This window comes from Pseudophryne corroboree, chromosome 3 (assembly GCF_028390025.1).
Source record: "Pseudophryne corroboree isolate aPseCor3 chromosome 3, aPseCor3.hap2, whole genome shotgun sequence".
NCBI classification, from domain to species: Eukaryota; Metazoa; Chordata; class Amphibia; order Anura; family Myobatrachidae; genus Pseudophryne; species Pseudophryne corroboree.
In genome coordinates, this window is record NC_086446.1 from 486,403,427 (window position 1) to 486,423,580 (window position 20,154).

Below are 20,154 nucleotides of genomic sequence, written 5' to 3' on the forward strand. Positions count from 1 at the left end.
TGTATTACAATACATTAGCGCTCCCAGTCACCCTGCCAGCTCCATAACGTGCAGTGAGTAGAAGTATTACCTCCCTCTCTCCCCGCTCCCCTGGCTGCAGCGAGCGCGGTGTGTGCCCGCTGCAGCCGGCGTCGCTAACTGACGCTAGAGGTCAAAATTGACCCTAGTGTCAGTGCGGCGCTGCTATGGGAGAGATGTCATGACGTCTCTCCCATAGAGAGGAGCCGGCGCCCGGAGGCAGCGGCAGCAGCTATCCAGAAGCAGGAGCGAGGCTGGTAAGTATGGTGTATTTTTTTTGTTTAGGGTTTCAAAGCGGCTACAGGGGGCACAGCTACAAGAGGCACAGCTACTTGGGGCAGATCTACAGGGGGCACAACTACACGAGGCACAGCTACTGGGGGCAGATCTACTGGGGGCACTGGTACAGGGGGAACAGCTACTGGGCGCAAATCAACTGAGGGCACAGCTACTGGGGGCACAACTACAGGGGGCAAATTAACTGGTGGCACAGCTGCTGGGGACACAACTACAGGGGGATAACTGAGGGTTCACCCCTTCCCTATGAAGAAGCCATGCCTCACAGCGTGCACCAACCTCTGTCTGTGCAGCAGCTATTTATCCCGGCTTTACTTAGCAATCAGCACCAGCCAGATAACTCAGTCACGATCTCCCGGGCTGTCTTCCAGAAGCTAAGCTTGACTGCTGCCAAGGGCAGATTGGGATGGAAAACCAGCTGAGGAAACCTCTGTAAGCAGCCCCAGTGGAGGCGGGGTTTGCTGAGGGGGGCAGGATCCAGGGCTGGTTCTAGACCTTATGGCACCCAGGTTGTACGATTCCTTTGGTGCCCCACTTTTCCCCATTTAAAACAGGGACAGTGCTCGCTGATGACGTGAGCAAATAATGTAGGGGAGGGGCTTCATTGGGGAAGGGGCATGGCCACATAATAGTACCAATTCACATTATACCACACCGTAGTCTCCATCAGTCACATTACACCACACAGTAGTACCCCTTATACACGCTAGGTAGAGCCCCTTATACACAATACGCCAGGTAGAGCCCCTTTTATACATGTTGCACTAGGTAGAGCATGTTATACAAACTGCACCAGGTAGCCCCTTATACACATTGCACAAGTAGCCCATTATACACATTTGCACCAGGTAGCACATTATACCCATTGCACCAGGTAGCACATTATACACATTGCGCCAGGTAGCCCCTTATACACATTGCGCCAGGTAGCCCCTTATACACATTGCACCAGGTAGCCCCTTATACACATTGCACCAGGTAGCCCCTTATACACATTGCACCAGGTAGCCCATTATACACATTGCGCCAAGTAGCCCCTTATACACACTGCGCCAAGTAGCCCCTTATACACACTGCGCCAAGTAGCCCCTTATACACACTGCGCCAGGTAGCCCCTTATACACATTGCGCCAGGTAGCCCCTAATACACATTACGCCAGGTAGCCCCTTATACACATTGCGCCAGGTAGCCCCTTATACACATTGCGCCAGGTAGCCCCTTATACACATTGCGCCAGGTAGCCCGTTATACACAGTGCGCCAGGTAGCTCATTATACACAGTGCGCCAAGTAGCCCATTATACACATTGCGCCAGGTAGCGCCTTATACAAATTGCACCAGCAAGTCGTCACTCACCATTTGGCACCTGTGGTCCTCCAGCTCTATGTTCTTGTTATACTTCCACGGTGGGGTACGGCCAGCGTGAAGTGGCCAGGATGGTAGGCGGCCGGCCGGAGCAGGAAGTGACGAGCGGCATTTTGGTGCAGGCAGCAGATGGGTGCTGATGGCTCTGGCGGAATGACTGCGGCCTCAGGCTGCAGCGTCTCGGGTGCCCGCCCTGATAGCCCGCACCTAAAACCACCACTGGCAGGATCCCCTGAGCTGGACGAACAGTGACCCTCCATGCCCCCACCCCAGCAGTCAACAGTCCAACACTGCTAACAAAGTCCCTCCCAGTGCACGTAGGGGGTCATTCCGAAATGACCGTAGCTGTGCTAAATTTAGCACAGCTACGATCATTCACACCGACATGCGGGGGGACGGCCAGCACAGAGCTAGTACGCCCCGCATGTCAGTGCCGGCCCCCCCGCAGAAGTGCAAAGGCATCGCACAACGGCGATGTCTTTGCACTTCAAGAGTAGCTCCCGACCAGCGCAGCTTTAGCGTGGCCGGGAGCTACTCATCGTTCCACGGCCCGCAGCGGCTGTGTGTGGCGTCACACAGCCACTGCGGCCCGCCCCCCGTTCGGTCCTGCCACGCCTGCGTTGGCTGGACCTCGCCCACGAAACGGCGGCCAAACGCCGCCGTTCCACCCCCTACCCCCCCCCCCCCCCCTACCCCCCCCCCCCCCCCCCCCCACCCAGTGACTGCCTCTGCCTGACAATCAGGCAAAGGCAATCGTAGCGGGCCAACGCCCTTCGGCCACCTGGCATGCGCCAGCGTACTGCGGTGCCGGCGCATGCACAGTTCTGACTTGATCGCACCACTGCGATAAACTGCTGCGTGTGATCGGGTCAGAATGACCACCATTGTGCAGCAGAATGCACAAGGACCGAGCGTCCTCAGACGTGCAGATCGCCCACCTGAGCATAGCCTCCAATGTGACCAACCCAGAGTCTGTGCACACAACTATTCCCAGCAACATGCCCATCTTACCACACACACAAAGCCCCCCACCTCCACCCCTGCACAGCCTGCCCCTCCAGTCACCATACACACACACTCACCTTGTTCCCTACACACACCTGTCTGTCCTTTCAACACACATACCCTGTTTCCCACAGCCCTCCCACTCTCCCCTGTTTCCCCCAATCACTCATCACTGGGCTTTGCGGACACAGCAGGAGCAGACAGGCAGATCCGGAAAAGGTGGGGCGTGGCCTAATCACGGACCCGTGACCACGCCCCCTTTAAAAAAAAAAAAAAAAAAACCCTACCATTAAGTAAGCAGTAAGCACCACTAGCTGGCTCGTCAGAGGGGTCACGGGATTGAAACAGCGGCTAAGTCGCTGTCACCATGCGTCAATGAAGGCAAGTACACTGCTGGCTGCTGCTGTGGTGCACAGGAGAGGGGAGGCGCCTGTGGCATGTCTCACAAAGTGTGAGGTCACGGCGCAGGGGAGGAAAAAACAAATTTTTCAGCGCAGAGAGGGCTTCTGAGGCTTCTCTGGTGCTGCTGACTTGCTGTGATAGGAAAAATATTTTTTCCTGTTTCCAGCAGCAGGGGATGCTGTGGGCCTATTTTCATGGGGTGGCCTGGAGCTGCAGCTCCATCCGCCCCATTGTTAATCCGGCCCTGCTTGCCATTGAGAACAAGGGTGACACTATCTCGCCCATTGTTAATTTACAGGGTCCATCTATTATACTTCAGCTTTCATTATTAGAATATTGACACTTTGTACTTATAGTAAAACGCATAATGCAGACTACACCACTCACTTTCACAAACATCCTTATAGTGGCAAAGAAAGTTTTTGTTGTAAAGTTAAAATCTTCTCGTTTGTGACGTTGGATTTTTATACTGAAGATTACATTCCGTTACCATGTAAATTGTGAAACAGCCAGTAGGTGGCAGCACAGGCTTGCAATCTCTGATCACTGACGTTGGGATGAATTAGGCTTTGAGAGCAAATTTCCATTCTGAATGATACAATTATTCTATATGGACACCCTTGGATAACTACAGTGTGAGTTTCCTTTGTTTCCATAGGGGTAAGTACACTACAGAACTTTCTCATTATTTATAATAGACTAGATGGATTTTAGTTACTTTGCAGTTTACCAAATGATGGTCTCTCCAACAAATAGGTCCTGGGAACAACATCTGTGGAAGCAACTAACCTTGTATTCATTTGTATAGGCCTGGTAAATAAACATGTATAAACAATGCCTATTAACCTGACTCCTTCGCAGTGAGATAAGTGAAGTCTTCTGCTTTTCACATTCATTTTACTGTTGAGAGAGCATAGGTTCAATTTGTCAACCGATGTTAAAAATAGAATTAACACCAGATAATTAACTCAGCCTAGGTGATTGGAATTGCAAAACAGTGTGAACAGAAGTAGAGTATGATCTCCCTGAGGCAGGTAAGTGTGCATACCTCCAAGCTGCTGTCCATTTATACACAAATTCTGTATGAATCATCTCAGTATTATGATGTGTTTTATGCTGTTTGAAGCACTTATATAATATGTTTATATCTGAAAGGCTGCGAACATAAGTGTAACAGGACGGCAGTGCACCCTGTGCTGGTTTCGTCCCTTGAGTGCATGATGTAGTGCAGAGGGGATGGGGCTGCCAGCATCCGGCCCGGAGTGTCCTGAAGATGCTCACTGCTCAGAGTGGCCGTACAGACGCAGGGAGCCTGCCCGGAGTGTCGGAAGGACACCGAGCGATCCTGGCTGCCGGGTAGTGTTCCAGGCACCCTGCTAACCAAAAGCAACAACCATGGGGGACCAAGGTGAGCCCTGCGTCTGTGCAGTGGCGCTGCTCACATATCCCTAGTTACAGCCCTGTCTGCTACAGATGCACGTGTACATAGTGCAAATCCACTGCAAATATTATTATAGTTTTATAAACCTTTACTCACTACTAGTATCTTTACTGACATATTGGTATAAACATTTTTTTTACAAAAGATACTGTTGAAGTAACAGTAAAAGGGAAGGGATTCAGGACTGAAATGAGGGGTCGCGATCTTCATAATATTATACTCATACAGTGTCGGAAATAGGACAAAAGTCCACAACATGGGGGTACGCTATATGGTAAAAGGTTAGTGTACCCTATGTTCTAAGCTCTAGCTGTAAATACAGATTTCTAACTTGTTTCTATTTTATGCTGACCTTTTTTTATTTCTTATTACCTAAATGTTGATTTAAATTTAACGGACTCTTCTAAAAATGTACCCATACCTATGTGTCTGACAAATGAAGAACGTGCATGGTTTTTATGTAGACCTCTCTGAATTTGAGTTGAAATATTCAGTATAAGGACCTGATTCAGAGATGGATGCAGATCGCAGCCATATCTCCGTCCATCTACTCACATGCCGGAGGCCGCCCAGCACGGAGCAAGGCCGTTCAGCATGTGTGACAGGCTGCCTCCCAATGTGTCTGCAATCAGATTGCGGACTCATCAAACTAAGGTTGACCTCTGGCAGCGTAGCGCTGTCAGGTGGTCGGACACCATTATTTGTAATCGGAGTGGCTGTGCGTGACATCATACAGCCACCCCGAAAACGGTTACAGCACCCCCCCCCGCTCGTAACGCCCACGCCGCCCACCGCTGTCAATCATCTTGCGCCCACATATTTCCTAGATAGGTGAAGGCTTGTGCAAGCGCATTGCAGCCTGTGCGCAGACCAGATGGATGCGGCTGCTGCAAATGGACGCGCAGCTGCATCCATCTCTGAATCAGCTCCTGAAACAAAACTCCTTAATAAACAGTCATAGAGGTAGGAAATCCCTGCTTACAATCTATAGGGAAATAGGCATATATACACAGGGATGAGATGTATTTATGTGACCCCGTCAGCACCCACATCCCGCCCGCTCACAATCCTGCCGGTTGGCATGCCGACCATCAGGGACTATTCACACTCATGGGTGTCCACGACACCCATAGAGTGGTAATAGAACTTGTGGCGAGTGCAGTGAGCCACCGAGCCCACAAGGGGATTTGGTGCACTCCCCCCCCCCTCCCCCAATGGCAATCTCACAGTTGGGATCCCGCCGTCGGTATGGTGACACATACCCAACCCCACAAGGATAGGTGCTATCTATTGCATAGCTGTCCACCAGATTGCAAAGGTTCTTGGAGGGCTGCATGATATGGCCACACAGCAATCATAAACTGGGGTCAGGAGGAAGGGATAAGTGAAGAAAGAGAAAATATGTGAGGATATATGTGGACTGTACAGTGGGGATGTAATTGGATAGGAAAGCTTACACTATGAAGGTTATGTGAGCGGTTCCGTAATTTGATGAACTTGCCTGAAGAGGTGAGTTTTCAGGGAATGCTGGAAGGTTTGGAGACTAGAGGAGAGTCTTATTGTACGTGGTAGGGCATTCTACAGGGGTGTAGTATGGTATGACGGCGGTCGGGCTCCCGGCGACCAGCATACCGGCGCCGGAATCCCGACCGCCGCCATACTGACAGCTGGGCAAGCGCAAATGAGCTCTTTGCGGGCTTGCTGCGCTCGCCATGCTGCAGGCACGGTAGCGCGCTATTCTCCCTCCAGGGGGGGTCATGGACCCCCAAGAGGGAGAAAATATGTTGGTATGCTGGAGGTCGGGATTCCTGGCGCCGGTACGGTGATCGCCGGGAGCCCGGCCGCCGTTAACCTGAAGACCACCCTTCCACAGAGTGGGTGCTGCCCGAAGAAAGTCCTGCAATCATGAATGGGAACGAATAATGAGTGTGGATGAGAGACGTAACTCCTGTGAAGATCTGAGAGGTCGGGTTGGCAGATATTTTGAGATAAGAGAAGTGATGTACGTTGGTGTAGTTTGGTTAATGGCCTTGTGTGTGAGTTAAAGTATTTTATACTGAATATGGTAGAATACAGGTAACCAATGGAGGGACTGACAGAGCGGATCTGCAGACAATGAATGTCGAGTGAGGAAGATTAGCCTCGCAGCTGCATTCTCTATTTACAGGGGCAGATGTACTAAACCTTGTAGATTGATAAAGTGGAGAGAGAGAAACTACCAACCAGCCAGCTCCTTATCTATCTATCTATCTATCTATCTATCTATCTATCTATCTATCTATATTAGATGGCCCTTTTATTGTGTATGTCATCATCTAATATACAGGTCTGACCTAGCAGATCGTGGTCATCCAGTGTTCTCCTCCACAGGGAATTGTAGCCCTCATAAAGTGATATCTCAGCCATTACCAGCTTTTACACAAGAACACAAAATATACTCCTTGGTAACATGAATTGTATATATTACTTGTAAGATAATAGAAATGTTAAACATTTGACTTTTATTCATAGTTGGCACTCTACAAACTTACATAGCGAATGTCAGTGTAATGTAAGAATGTGGTTCCTCTCATGTAGTATCAGTGGCTTTTGCTACAGTAAATAAAAAGCACACTGTACTGATGACATATAGATAAATATAGAGCTGTGTGTGCTGTGAGGCCATTCTCACTGTGGATTTGTGTTATTCTGGCTGGATTTATCATTTTCTTTCCACTTGTACGTAATTTGCAATTCTTCAGGCTGCCTGCGAGGGAGCGTACTCTGTGGAGCTGCAGGATTCTGTGGAGGAGACATGATGTCAGTGTGGTCGTGGGACTCGTATCATTCAGCCTGGCAGATCTGCAAGGGCACACAGTGGATGTCTGAAGAGGTGCAGTTGGAAGGATCTCCTCTCTCAGCAGACACATGCTGTTCTCTCTCTTCTTCTCCTCTTCACACGGATCACTGGCTCACCCAGGCATGAGGACGACACATTGCACAGCTGCTGAAACTTTGCCAGGGATACAAGTTGTCTCTTGATTGAAAGAATGGGGGAGCAGAAGGAGAGGGGTCCGAACTGTTCCCCTGCAGTGGCCGGCAGCTCTCAGGCAGAGCAGATTGAAGTTCTGGAGTCTGTGGACGTCTTACCTATGGCTACTGAAGATGTAAATATGATTTTGTTTCCTATAATCGGATATACCTATTTAAAAGCTAAGTTTAGCTGAGCAGGTGGGGTGGGAATTACCTAGTTAACTCCTATGGGTAACTCCCCCCTCCGCATCATGGTAGCGTTGCTAGCTCTTTGAGCTTAGGTGTGTCAATCTTTGAGAACATTTGTTAGGAAACTTTTGCAAAACTGCCAAACCCTAACTCTGGGTCCTCCTGTGTTATCGTCAGACATTGTGTTCTGCGGGTGTCATAGTAAATGTTCATACAATAAGTGAATGTGCTCTGAGCACTGCATGTTGCTTTCCTTACACTCTAAGAGGCTCCCATGCATACTGCTGCTCTGTTTTAAATGAGCATAACAAAACTCCAAAGTAATCAATGCAGAATAGTACTTAAGTTAAAACCAGAGAATAACAGCATGCAATAAGAAATCCTGTATCCTCAGACACAGGCACCATTATACATCTGATGTTGGTGTCCCTGTATCCTGCAGCTGCAATGTATCCTCACGGTTACAAATTAAAATTACCTGTCATGTCTGTGATTTGCCATTTAGGCAAAAAAATGAAAACACACAGAAAGCATACCTCCCACCATGACCCTCTCCAGGAGGGACAGAATGCTCTGCTCCTGGACTTCCCCCTTAATGTATGATTGCCAGCACCTGTGCTGAAACACCTTTCTTGTCCATTAACCTGTTCAAAACAGGTGCTGAGGTGCCGGCAATCATAAATTAAGAGAGAAGTCCAGAAGCAGAGCATTGTGTCCCTCCTGGAGAGGGTCATGTTGGGAGGTATGCAGAAAGCATATGTGCACAGGTGGCAGAAGTCCTTGCACGGTTCAGTGATGGTTGTGGAAGCTGCTTTCTACTTATGCGACCTTCACGCAAGCAGTGCTCGAGTGTAAACTAGCCCTATGAGCAAAGAGGATGTCTATTATACTAAAGAAAGGCAATGTTTCAGTATGGTTATTATGACGAAGTATCATCTGTATGTTGGGGTTTCCACCTGGTAGGTGGGGAAATCATGATGCCCCCAGCATTACGTGTATTGTCATAGTGGTAAAACCTGCATTTACTAGTCCTAGAGGTGCTGATGTCACCAATTCTACTATAAACAGTATGTTATGGTCTGTTGATACACCTCTTTGGAAGAGATGCAGTGTCACATCGGTTTCCAGAGGAAGGGGTTAATAAATGTCTCCCTTTCTCCCCTCTCTTCCCTGCCCAGCACTGGAAAGGTCTGTTTATCCAGGTAAGAAGCATGCTCAGCTTTACTCTGTGTTTTGTGTTGTGGTGATGTCATTGTGTCATAATATCTCTGTCCCTCCCCCTCCACTGACTGATGTCATTATAAGACATTGCAGGGATACATCGAGCAACCACTCAGAAGAGGAGGTAGAGGCACCGTTATCACAGCATGCGGTGCATTTACACACACTTAGATCAAGGTTACAGGAGGGTAAAGGTCACTGTGTATGTAGACTCAACTGTCGATAAAGCTTGCCTCGATGGATATTGGTTCAGCCTGAGATTCTGTGATCGTACTATGGAGCTTAGTATGGACAAATGCTAGGGGAAGTCTGGAACCCTGTGTATAATATCAAGAAAAGCAGCTGCGTGGCTAGCACTCTTCCAGCAGATATCTTTGTCAGACTGAGGTGTATATAATTACTGTAAATGCTATAGTAGAATTGCTAGAGAATGTAAATACATGGGATATACTGGTGAGGGCATTCTGTATGTGAACGTATTGCTCTTGCCCCTATTCTCCGCATTTACTCTTGTGTGAGCATGTACAATATCTCTCAGTGTCTACGAGGGTGACATTTAGTTCTGCAAACCCCCACCTACATCATAAACTTCGCACGTCAGATGCATCCGCACGCCACTCAAGCACACTTATCCTAATAAATAAAGACACAACAACGGTAATTGGCGTGAAAGGGGTCAGCTTTTTATTTTGACTGAGAGGAAGGCCTATTAATTCTAAAACTAAAAATGCAGACTTCCCTCTCTAACTAAGGTGGCGGGGAGAAGAACGGTTAAGCATGATAAACAACTTAATAAGGGTGATCCAAAATTATATGACAAAATAGAGCAATAAACATGTGTGTGAGGGGGCCTTCTGCCCCAGATGTTCCGGGATCGGCCTGCTGCCTCCATCCCGAGCAATAAAAATATATGTGTGAGGGGGCCTTCTGCCCCAGATGTTCCGGGATCGGCCTCCTGCCTCCATCCCAGACATCGGAATTCCAAAATCCAAGGCTAGGGGTCGACCTTCTGCCACTACCCCTGCCCACCAACAGTTGTAGGGACGGAGGTACGCTCCGCCCCTATGGGGTAAAAATTTGGGCCTCCGGCCCCGATATCCACACATGTTTATGGTCTATCATATGGGCCACCAGGTACGGTGGTGCCCATAAATTAATACTAAGACTATAATAATACCTAAAAGTTCACCCGAAGTTACTAACAATAAAGTCCTTAAGTTAAACTAAAATAACCGTTCAGAAACCGGCCACCAAAAGCCGACACAAGTATCCCCAGAGGAGCAACAAAAAACCTACTCCCCAGGGCGGGAGGGTGGGTCATGGAAAATACTGGAAGAGGCAGAATGTCCTAAGTCGGAAGACTATATGTATGCCAGACCAGCCCCTATACAGAATCCAGCCAATCACAATCCAGGCAGTTTTCCTTAAGTTCCTCCCACAAAAAACTGTAACCCCTTCCGTGCCAGCGTGTTGCATGAAGAGGCGTGCCGCAAGCCCATACGGCGAGTTTATGCTGCTTTCGGCCACATTCATGACCTACGCAGTCTTAAACTTCGCACGTCAGATGCATCCGCACGCCACTCAAGCACACTTATCCTAATAAATAAAGACACAACAACGGTAATTGGCGTGAAAGGGGTCAGCTTTTTATTTTGACTGAGAGGAAGGCCTATTAATTCTAAAACTAAAAATGCAGACTTCCCTCTCTAACTAAGGTGGCGGGGAGAAGAACGGTTAAGCATGATAAACAACTTAATAAGGGTGATCCAAAATAGAGCAATAAACATGTGTGTGAGGGGGCCTTCTGCCCCAGATGTTCCGGGATCGGCCTGCTGCCTCCATCCCGAGCAATAAAAATATATGTGTGAGGGGGCCTTCTGCCCCAGATGTTCCGGGATCGGCCTCCTGCCTCCATCCCAGACATCGGAATTCCAAAATCCAAGGCTAGGGGTCGACCTTCTGCCACTACCCCTGCCCACCAACAGTTGTAGGGACGGAGGTACGCTCCGCCCCTATGGGGTAAAAATTTGGGCCTCCGGCCCCGATATCCACACATGTTTATGGTCTATCATATGGGCCACCAGGTACGGTGGTGCCCATAAATTAATACTAAGACTATAATAATACCTAAAAGTTCACCCGAAGTTACTAACAATAAAGTCCTTAAGTTAAACTAAAATAACCGTTCAGAAACCGGCCAACTGCCAGGTTACCAACCTGCCACCGCCACCTGAACCGAAAAACCCCACTCACTAATCAAAGCATAACACGAAGAAAACTAAACTCAACCCAAACTAAATAAAACAGAACACAAAGCTACGGCCGACAAGCCATATAAAGCGTGGGTCTAGCCGGCTTCCTGCAAAAGAAGGGTATGACTGAGGGTAATAAATGAAAATGGTATAGAGAAAATGGGTAGCCTAACCTAAACTCAACCCAAACTAAATAGAACAGAACACAAAGCTACGGCCGACAAGCCATATAAAGCGTACCCCTTCCTGCAAAAGAAGGGTATGACTGAGGGTAGTAAATGAAATATGTTATGGAGAAAATGGGTAACCTAACCTGCATCCCTAACAGAGGGGGGGTGAAGGGGGGGGGTCGCCCAATTTGACTTGAGGCAAAAACGCAAAACTTCGTCAGCCGACAAAAGCCGTAATTAAAACCAACGATAAAACAAAAATTCCTCAAGGCCCCCGCAATCGCAAAGTGCAACTGCGACGAGCGGCTAGTCCTCAAAGGGGCGCACTGGGAGGAAAAGGCCTGATATAGCGTCTGACTGCACCAGACCTCCACCTACCCAGTGCCCGAACGTCGACTTCGGACCAACCCGCCGCAGCGGCTGCTAACGCAGCGCCGATGCGGAAAGAGTGAGTCCCATAGTCGGCCGGAGATAGACCCAGGTATCAAAGACAACGTCCCAAAACTGACTGGAATTGATATCTGGTAAACGGGGAACCGTCACAATGGACGAAACACCCGGTGGGCGTTGGAGGCCGTACAGACGAATAAGCCTGGGATGCGGCGACCGGACAAAATGCCCCGCGCACGATCCTGACCCATTCGAACCCACAGCCCCCCAGCTGGCTGCGTCAGTCTTGGAGCGCTGAATCCGACACCACGAACCGTCGGGGCATACGACGATGTGCGCCGCCAGCATGGGCGAGGCAAAAGTCCGGGAGACGGACACCAGCTCATCCATCCTGAACGCACCGTGGAAGGCCATCGTAAAGGAGCCGCGAAGAGGCGAACCATGTATCCCCGTATGGTCTCCACGTATCCTAGTATCGTGAGCGCTGAATCTTACACCCCAAACCGTCGGGACGTACGTCGCTGACTTTTATGAACTGAAAGGAAGGTCAATTAAATCTAAACTGGGATGAAAAAAGCCCCTCTCTAACGAAAGGACGGTTGACCTATTAATCACCCATAGCAGAAAGCGGAGAGCAAATGAAAATAAAATATCTCAAAAGTGTAATTGAAATAATAAACTAAATGTTGGAGGGCCTTCTGCCCCCGATATTCCGGGATTGGCCTTCTGCCACCATCCCTGAGGGCCTGCTGGCCGGATGTTCAGGGATCGGCCTTCTGCCACCATCCCAGACATCCCGAATCCCATGCAAATATGGGCCATCTGCCTTGTGAGGGGTCTTACCGCTATGGCCCCTCTCGAGAAGGTAACGAATCCACCGCTCCCAAGCGGGCAGATAATCCGCGCGAGTTGCAGGAGCCAAAGACCTGTGGGCTAAATCCTCCAATCCGCACACAGAAGCAGGACAGAAGTCCCCTTGGATTAGAGTTGCAGGAGCCAACTGCCTAATCCACTGCTAGTTGCCGCGAGAAAGGGTATCATCAATTTAGTCGCGCTCGGCCGGGACATGCGTGGCTCGCAACATAATGTCGTTCAACCCCGCATAGCAAGACTATCTGTGCGAAGACCCGCAGTCCGGCAAGGGTGTGGACTCCTGCCTAATTATGGCCAAACCCACGGCCAAATTGTCGCACCAGCAGACCACCCGCTTACTACGCAGGGCATAGCGCCAGAGCTCCACTGCGCCCCATATCGGAAAAATTATCCAGCAACAGCCAGAAATGCCAGCACCAGAGGCGGACGCGAAAAGCTTCCAGGGAGGTAGTGAAACGAACTATAAATTCGTCCCAAATCATAAATCCTTTGAGTGCTAAACCAAGAAAATGATGCGGGTGTCTAATCCCAACTGTCGCTCGTTCCAAGTTCCTACCGAAAATCTTTACCCATGGGGGTAACGTTACAAGCAAAAGGAAACAGGCCCAAGAAGTAGTGAGCCTGGTGTAGAGTAAGCTTGCCCACGGTGAGCCCATAGATGATATCATCGTGAATACGCAGCACCTTGTCCCCAAGGAGCCTACAGAGACCACCGACCATATCATCTGAATCCCGAGGTAAACAAGGAGGCTCCGGGGACCCTGCCAATGCCCTCTGCAGCAACACAGCGCAGCGAACAGAGCCAGGTGGGCCGAACTGCACCTTTCGAAGTATGCGCCAGAGAGAGAAAAACCCCACAGGGAGGCCGCGATAAATGTAGTAGCCATTATCCAGTTGGAAAAAAAAAAAAAAAAAAAAAAACCCTAACGCGGAAGGGGTGCACGGGAGGAGCGAAACGCTAACTCGATGTCCAATTCACACGTCACCGGCCCCGGACCAGACGACCGAATGGCGTCTATGGCCGAATCAAACTTTCAGATAGGCAAACGACCCTACCTGCTAATAGGGCTAGCCTAATTAATCAATGATCCGAGAGGACAGGAAAGACGGTTGAGTCAAGATCCGCCCACGGACTTCCTGGGCACTATGCCTACGGGGGACAATGACCAATCTGGTAAGGGGGGGGGGGTTTTCCCGGAAAAGGCCCTCATCCAACCCGACGACACTGCAGCCGCAACCTTCTGCCGGCGCACGGCCGGAAACTCCCGAGCCGAACGCAAGTTCGTACTAGATGCAAAACCAGAGTGTAAGAATAGGGCGTCCACCGGCCGGGGGTACCGTCGCAGCCAGGGTATGAGCGCCCGTAGTCTAATTAGGGTGGGGGCTGAGGCCAGCGCCTGGGGCCGCGGGTATGCGACCCAGAATTACCCCCGGGCCATGGAGTGGGGCAGTCCTTGATCCCGTGGCCTCCGCCACAGCTGATGTAGGGGTGACAAAAAGCTGCCGCCGCCCCAAGCCGTATTGGGCAGTATTGAAAGCGAAGCATTAACTATGCCCCGCGCTCGATGTACCCCCTCGAAAGCCGGCAGAACGAGGGCAGGTCGTTGAGCCCAAACGTCCCGATGTACTACAGTCCTAGGCGCCGGCCAAACCCTTTGGCCGCTCCGAGAACAATTCCACCGCCTTTTTACCGAAGTTATACAGTAGATCTGCCGCCCGTGCAGATTTTACGGCGGAAGTCCTCACAGTAACGTCGCCCAGCCGACCCTTCGTACTTATGGTGCAGCACGTGTATAAGGAACTTATGGCGCAAAATGTTAAAGTGTTCATCCGGGCGCGTCTGTAAGTAACGCGCCGCAAAGATCAACATGTACCTAACTCAAGTCGGGCAGGAGCGCAAAGCATCCTTGCTGCCCCTGCCCTTTGCTTAGCCGAAAGCAAGGCTATACGAACATAGCTAGTAAAAACAAAATATTGCCATATTGGCCCTTCGGATCCGCTCCCGGACCCAGGGCCGGAGAGTACGGTGCACTGCCGTGTTGGCGCAGTGAACGGTGTCTGACGCAACTGACCCATGAGAGGCGGAAGAGGTGGAATACCGGCGCTCGCGCCGTTTGCGACGCTTGACCAGTGCAAAGCCGTAGGAGGAGGACACACACTCTAAGGATGTGAAGGCAAGGGAAGAGTCTGTGCCCCAATGCCTATGCCTGTGTATACAGCGCTCGCTGGAAACCCTACGCGTACTGTGCCCCGGCTAGAGGACCGGGACTGAGCACTAGATCTAAATCCGCGTCGGGGGAGTAGCGGCGCTCCCCCGGAACCAGTCAGGGTCCGATGAAGACTAACCTGCGCAAGAGGGTCCTCCATCGGTCCCTGCAACCGCCGGACAACTGGTGGATGCATCGGCTGACTCCAGGTTTGTCCTGACGTCCACGGCTGGTGAGACAAAAGCGAGACATTGTTTCATGCTCCCCCATCGGTCTCGCAGCGCTGTGAGCGGGGCTGGTGGGGGGGGGGGGGCGTGGCCCCAGAGGACAGGAGTGGCGTAAGAGATCGCACAATGTCATCCGACAAAGAAACAGTGGGCAGACCCAGTCCACCGGGCTCGGAGGCCAACAAGGGAGCCACTTCCGACACAACAGCGGCGCGAATGGCGGACAAAACGGTGGCGTCCACCAAGGGGGGCAGCCGTGGGTGAAGTCGGCCGAAGATCAGACCCAACCCGCGAGTCGCGCGCCCCACGGGAGGTTCGCAAACCACCCGTCGGGAGCAAGGATCCCGAAGATCCAGCACTGTCGGGCATCACGGCGTAGCCGTCCCGCTGTAATAAATCCTGCCATAACCACCTGTGCTTCGCACTACTCCGATCTCGACCCTTGGCCTAAGAACGAGATACTGGAGCCTGGTCACTGCTAGAAAGGGGGGCAGCGCAAAGGTCGATGGAGGGTTGGGGCTGGGGTGAGTGACCGGCAGCCCGGGGCCCCTGCCCGTGACCGGCAGGGTCCGCATGCCCAAGGCTGGCTATAGAACTAAGCGCCGCGCGAACGACCCATGGGCGGGCGTGGCGCGACCCCTGCCGACGGGCCCTGCCAGGTCCGACGGCGTTGACAGGCCATGCGCAGCAGAAGGGAGAGCGCGTCGTGCCATCCGGGTACGGCCGGCCGCCGTCCTGCATTTTAATAATCTTTTCCATCGTGGGCAGGCCTAATATGGGCCCCCTTGGTGACAAAAGGGGTGACAGCACGCGTGCGCCGCACCGACCCCTTGTGTCCGGCAGCCGCGCAACCCCTCCGCTGGGGAGTTTTAGCATGGGCTGACTTTTTACTTATTTTTTTTTTTATTTTTTTTTTATTTTATTTTTTTATTTCCATGTAAGGGATAAAACCCCCTGTTAAATACACAATGTGCCTAACCATTAGCACATGCATATATATATATATCTGGGGGGGGCTGAGCGCTGACCCGGCCCACGTGACTCGTGCGGCCGTCAGCTGCCTGAAGCGGTGGGTCAGGGACGGAAACACTCCGTCCCTGGCGAGTCACCGCAGCCGCCCCCGGACCCCCGGCGCTCCGTCCCCGGCCGCAGCTAGCGGCGGGGACGGAGACGGAAAAGAGAAGGGTGGAAGAGCGAGCACGGGCGGGCGGCCGCGCACGCGCCAGGTCCCCTGCACGCGGCGCGCCCGGCCTTCCCCCGGCAACCTCAAGCGGTGGGGAGAGGATGTACGCGTGCACGGCGGGCGGCCGAGCCCGGCCGCGCACGCACTAGGGCTCCTGCACTGCAGCGCATAAGGCCTACCCTGGTCTGTCCAGGCACACGTTGATACCAGGAGCCGGGCGGGAGGGCTGAGCTGCGCCGGGGTTGATATGCCGACGGGCCCCCGCATAGTAGGTGAATCCGAGACAAATGATATTACTATAAAAATTAGAAATGCACACCAAAAGAATAGACACAGGGGGAGATAGAAGGAAGATTAGGGACAGACAAGAGAGAAAAGAGCTAGGGAGATGATAGGAGGAGGAAATGAAACGAGTAATAGGAATCAGTATACTTATCAGTCTATCAGTCTCATGGAAAATACTGGAAGAGGCAGAATGTCCTAAGTCGGAAGACTATATGTATGCCAGACCAGCCCCTATACAGAATCCAGCCAATCACAATCCAGGCAGTTTTCCTTAAGTTCCTCCCACAAAAAACTGTAACCCCTTCCGTGCCAGCGTGTTGCATGAAGAGGCGTGCCGCAAGCCCATACGGCGAGTTTATGCTGCTTTCGGCCACATTCATGACCTACGCAGTCTTTCTGCTGATTGAAGTATCCGTTCCTCCATTGCCTATCACTGCCTGGCGTTATGTTGATTAGCTGTTTACAAATATTCCGCAGGTATATAGGAGGATAGAATATACAGTTGCAAGCTACAAATCCTTTTCCAGGGCAGCAATGTAGTAATATCTGACTGACTGGTCAGTAAAAGGTTAAGAACCAGAAATCTCAGTAAAAACTACAGTAGCTAAGTCAATATGTGACTGGTTAGTAATGTGTAAGCACATACGGCATTGTAGAGACTGTGAACATAGGGGTCTATTCTATTCAGACCTGGACGTAGCCGCGCATTTGCACACAGTGGCCACATCAAGGGGGTTTGCGCATGCGGATTGACCATAGTGCACGTGCATAACCCTTCACCATGTAGACGCATCCTTCCACGATGCAGCCGCAAAGTGATTGACAGTGGCGGCAGTCAGGGGCGCTGCTGCGGAGATTTGTGGGCGCAGTCCGAACAACGCAGGTGTGTCCGTACTGTTTTCGTGGCGGCTGCTTGACGTCACACGCAGCCGCTCTAAGAAAAAAATGGTGCCGGACTGCCTGCCAGCGTAGCCATGCTGCACAGGCAGGGGTCAACCGCTAATCGATGCGTCCGCAATTAATTGCGGACACATCGCGGGGTGGCGCCACACACGTGCTGGACAGCCTTGCCCTGTGCTGGGCAACCCCCAGCCTGTGAGTAGATGGATGCAGATCTTGCTGCGGGAAGCAAGACCTGCATCCATCTCTGAATAACCCATAGGCAAACGCAGGGGGGCTTCCGGTTGCCTGGAAACCCCCCTCCTCTTGGCAAGTGGCTCACATTATGACAATAGCAATGGTATATAATACAATTACTAGCTTCTTCTACCAAGTTTGCTGTGTGTGTGGATCTGAGTCCTCAATTAGTGCACTAGACCAGAGAATAGCTACCAGGAAGAAGAGACAGGAGCCTTGCCATGAGGTGGCAGAATGTGTGCTTAGAAAGTGCAGTACTCTGCATCTATAGTGTTAAATATTAATACTGTTTTCCATACAGTATGCAGTGTATATGTTTACATTAATGTCCAAGGTCTTGACTGGGTTCTTCTACTGCTCCCCCAGACTCCCGCACTTGCTCCGGTGTTCTTCAGAGTGGGAGATTGTGGACTGCATTTGGAAACCCCCCTCTAGAAATCCTGGGTTTGCCACTGTAAAGCCCATATAATTCTGTTGTAGGTACAATACCAGAGATTACAGCGACAGTACACCTAATCTGTGTGTCCAATTTAAACACGCATAGAAAAAGTGACTTGTTCATGTTGGTGTAGAGAGCGGTTTAGCTGTGTACAGCAGGGTGAGAGTGAGGTAATATAACTGAATTGGCCTGGATGTTACATGGCATATTTCAGCTAGTGAGAAAGAGGCTTGTGATAAGCATGTGAGAATCCAAATCCCCAAATGCAGACGTGAGGGTAGCATTTCAGGCTTTATATTTCTGTTTCATATGTATAGTACAGAGGCGAGGGATGCACTGTAATGTATGCCTTTATGACATAACTGTGTATTGATATTCATGAGGAGTGGGCGACAGTCTAATGTGTAGAGATTTAATAGTGTATGTGGAAGGTTCTCAGAATGTGTAACATAACTTGAGCGCAGGAAAGAGGACATTCAGAAATCTTGGTAGCTTTGAGTGTCTTTTCTGGGGGTGAGGGTAATATCCCACTTCTGAGTGTCCATTGACCTGCAGCTTGGTAGCGCAATTTCTTTATGGTGTGAAATCTTTGTATTTTTGTGTGTAACATAACTTGCCTAGTTTTACAAAATAATTTCAGGTATGTTTTGCAAGTATAGACTGTGGGGGTCATTCCGACCCGTTCGCACGCAGCAGTTTATCGCTGCGGTGCGAACGGTGCGGAATGCGCATGCGAGGCGGGCGCAGTGCGCGGTTACATCGCGACTCACAAAGGAAGCAGTCGCAGAGCCGACCTCAAAGAAGATTGACAGGAAGGAGGCGTGCCAAGGCGGATCCGGACTGTTTGGAGCCGTTTTCGGGGAGTGGTGAGTATAACGCAGGCGTGTCCAGCAGAACGGATGGCGGAGGAGTGACGTCAAAGCCGGCCCCAGCATCGCTGGATCCATCGCACAGGGTAAGTATGTCCAGGCCTGGTCTACTTCTGCTTGAATTTTTTTTAGCTTAGCAGGGCTGCACAAGCGATCGCAGCCCTGTTAAGCTGAAATACACTCTCCCATAGGCGTGTACTAGTTGATCGCAGCAGCAGCAAAAACTTGCTGGCTGCGATCAACTCGGAATGTCCACCTATGTCATTGTGCATCACAGTGACATGCAGTAGTGGGCATATTCTATAGATTGTAAGCTTGCCTATAGATTGTAAGCTTGCGAGCAGGGCCTTCCTACCTCTGTCTGTCTGTCTGTCTGTCTTTACCCAGTTTTGTTCTATAATTGTTGTTCTAATTGTAACGCGCAACGGAATATGCTGCGCTATATAAGAAACTGCTAATAAATAAATAAAATAAATAAATATCCTGCTCCACCCAAGGGGTTTGTTTTCCTCCACCAATGGTCATATCTAGTGCCTCCAATGAGCATTTCCAGCATCACCAGGTGGACCCTATAGTTCTGTGTGCCATATGACCATAAGAAAATAGCATTTGCATCTGTATGTGTGGATTTTACTCTATTAATTCAGTTGATACCAGTTACTGTACCAGTAAGTTCAGCTATTTACGAGAAAATGATTTTTTTTAAATTCTACATTATCTGTTCTACAAGAAAATTCAGGCTGCTCTCAGCAACGGGGTATGTGTTGCTGTATGTTCATTATATTTATTTATTTCCTGTAGTGCATTGTGTAATAACTGACTTCCCAGAGTGCACTGTATAAGGGATCTACAAGAAAATGTCTGCAGCTCTCCAGTCTACGGATTTTCTCCCCAGTGTTTCTCATTGTGGTGGGAGGAGTGTAAATCATAGTCATGCTATGTTCTACCCACCGCTTCTCTGTACAAAACAGCTTCAGGGAGATTGCCCGACTCTCTCAGGATTCTGGGCTTCCTCGGCCCCTAATACCACCTTTACACTGATGACACTCAAATTTATTTATTACCATTAACACACTTAGGGGGAGATGTACTAAGGAGTGAAAAGTATGGAGAAGTGAGCCAGTGGAGAAGTTGCCCATGGCAACCGATCAGCATTGAAGTAACATAATTT

General features: G+C 50.4%; 2 protein-coding genes across 14 annotated transcripts in view; one reads left to right on the forward strand and one right to left on the reverse strand.

The window, feature by feature from the left end:
- Positions 1-2,157, reverse strand: part of LOC135056114 (uncharacterized) — a 65,355-nt gene extending 63,198 nt beyond the window's left edge. For all 6 annotated transcript variants that reach the window (XR_010243896.1, XR_010243897.1, XM_063960887.1 and 3 more), the window contains exon 1: positions 1,673-2,157. The gene's annotated coding sequence lies outside the window, so the exon portion shown is untranslated. The remainder of the gene's footprint in view (positions 1-1,672) is intronic.
- Positions 2,158-2,962: 805 nt separating this feature from the next.
- The window catches only part of RHBDL3 (rhomboid like 3), a 146,541-nt gene continuing 129,349 nt past the window's right edge, over positions 2,963-20,154 (forward strand). Inside the window, exons 1-3 of one of the 8 annotated variants that reach the window (XM_063960892.1) lie at positions 2,970-3,067; positions 7,271-7,675; positions 8,909-8,932. In XM_063960892.1, the coding sequence (XP_063816962.1) occupies positions 7,559-7,675; positions 8,909-8,932 (141 nt within the window). In that variant the 5' untranslated portion in view covers positions 2,970-3,067; positions 7,271-7,558. Of the gene's footprint in view, positions 3,068-3,591; positions 3,749-7,270; positions 7,676-8,908; positions 8,933-20,154 lie in introns of those variants that run through there. The other 7 variants (XM_063960893.1, XM_063960894.1, XM_063960896.1 and 4 more) reach the window with 7 other exon arrangements.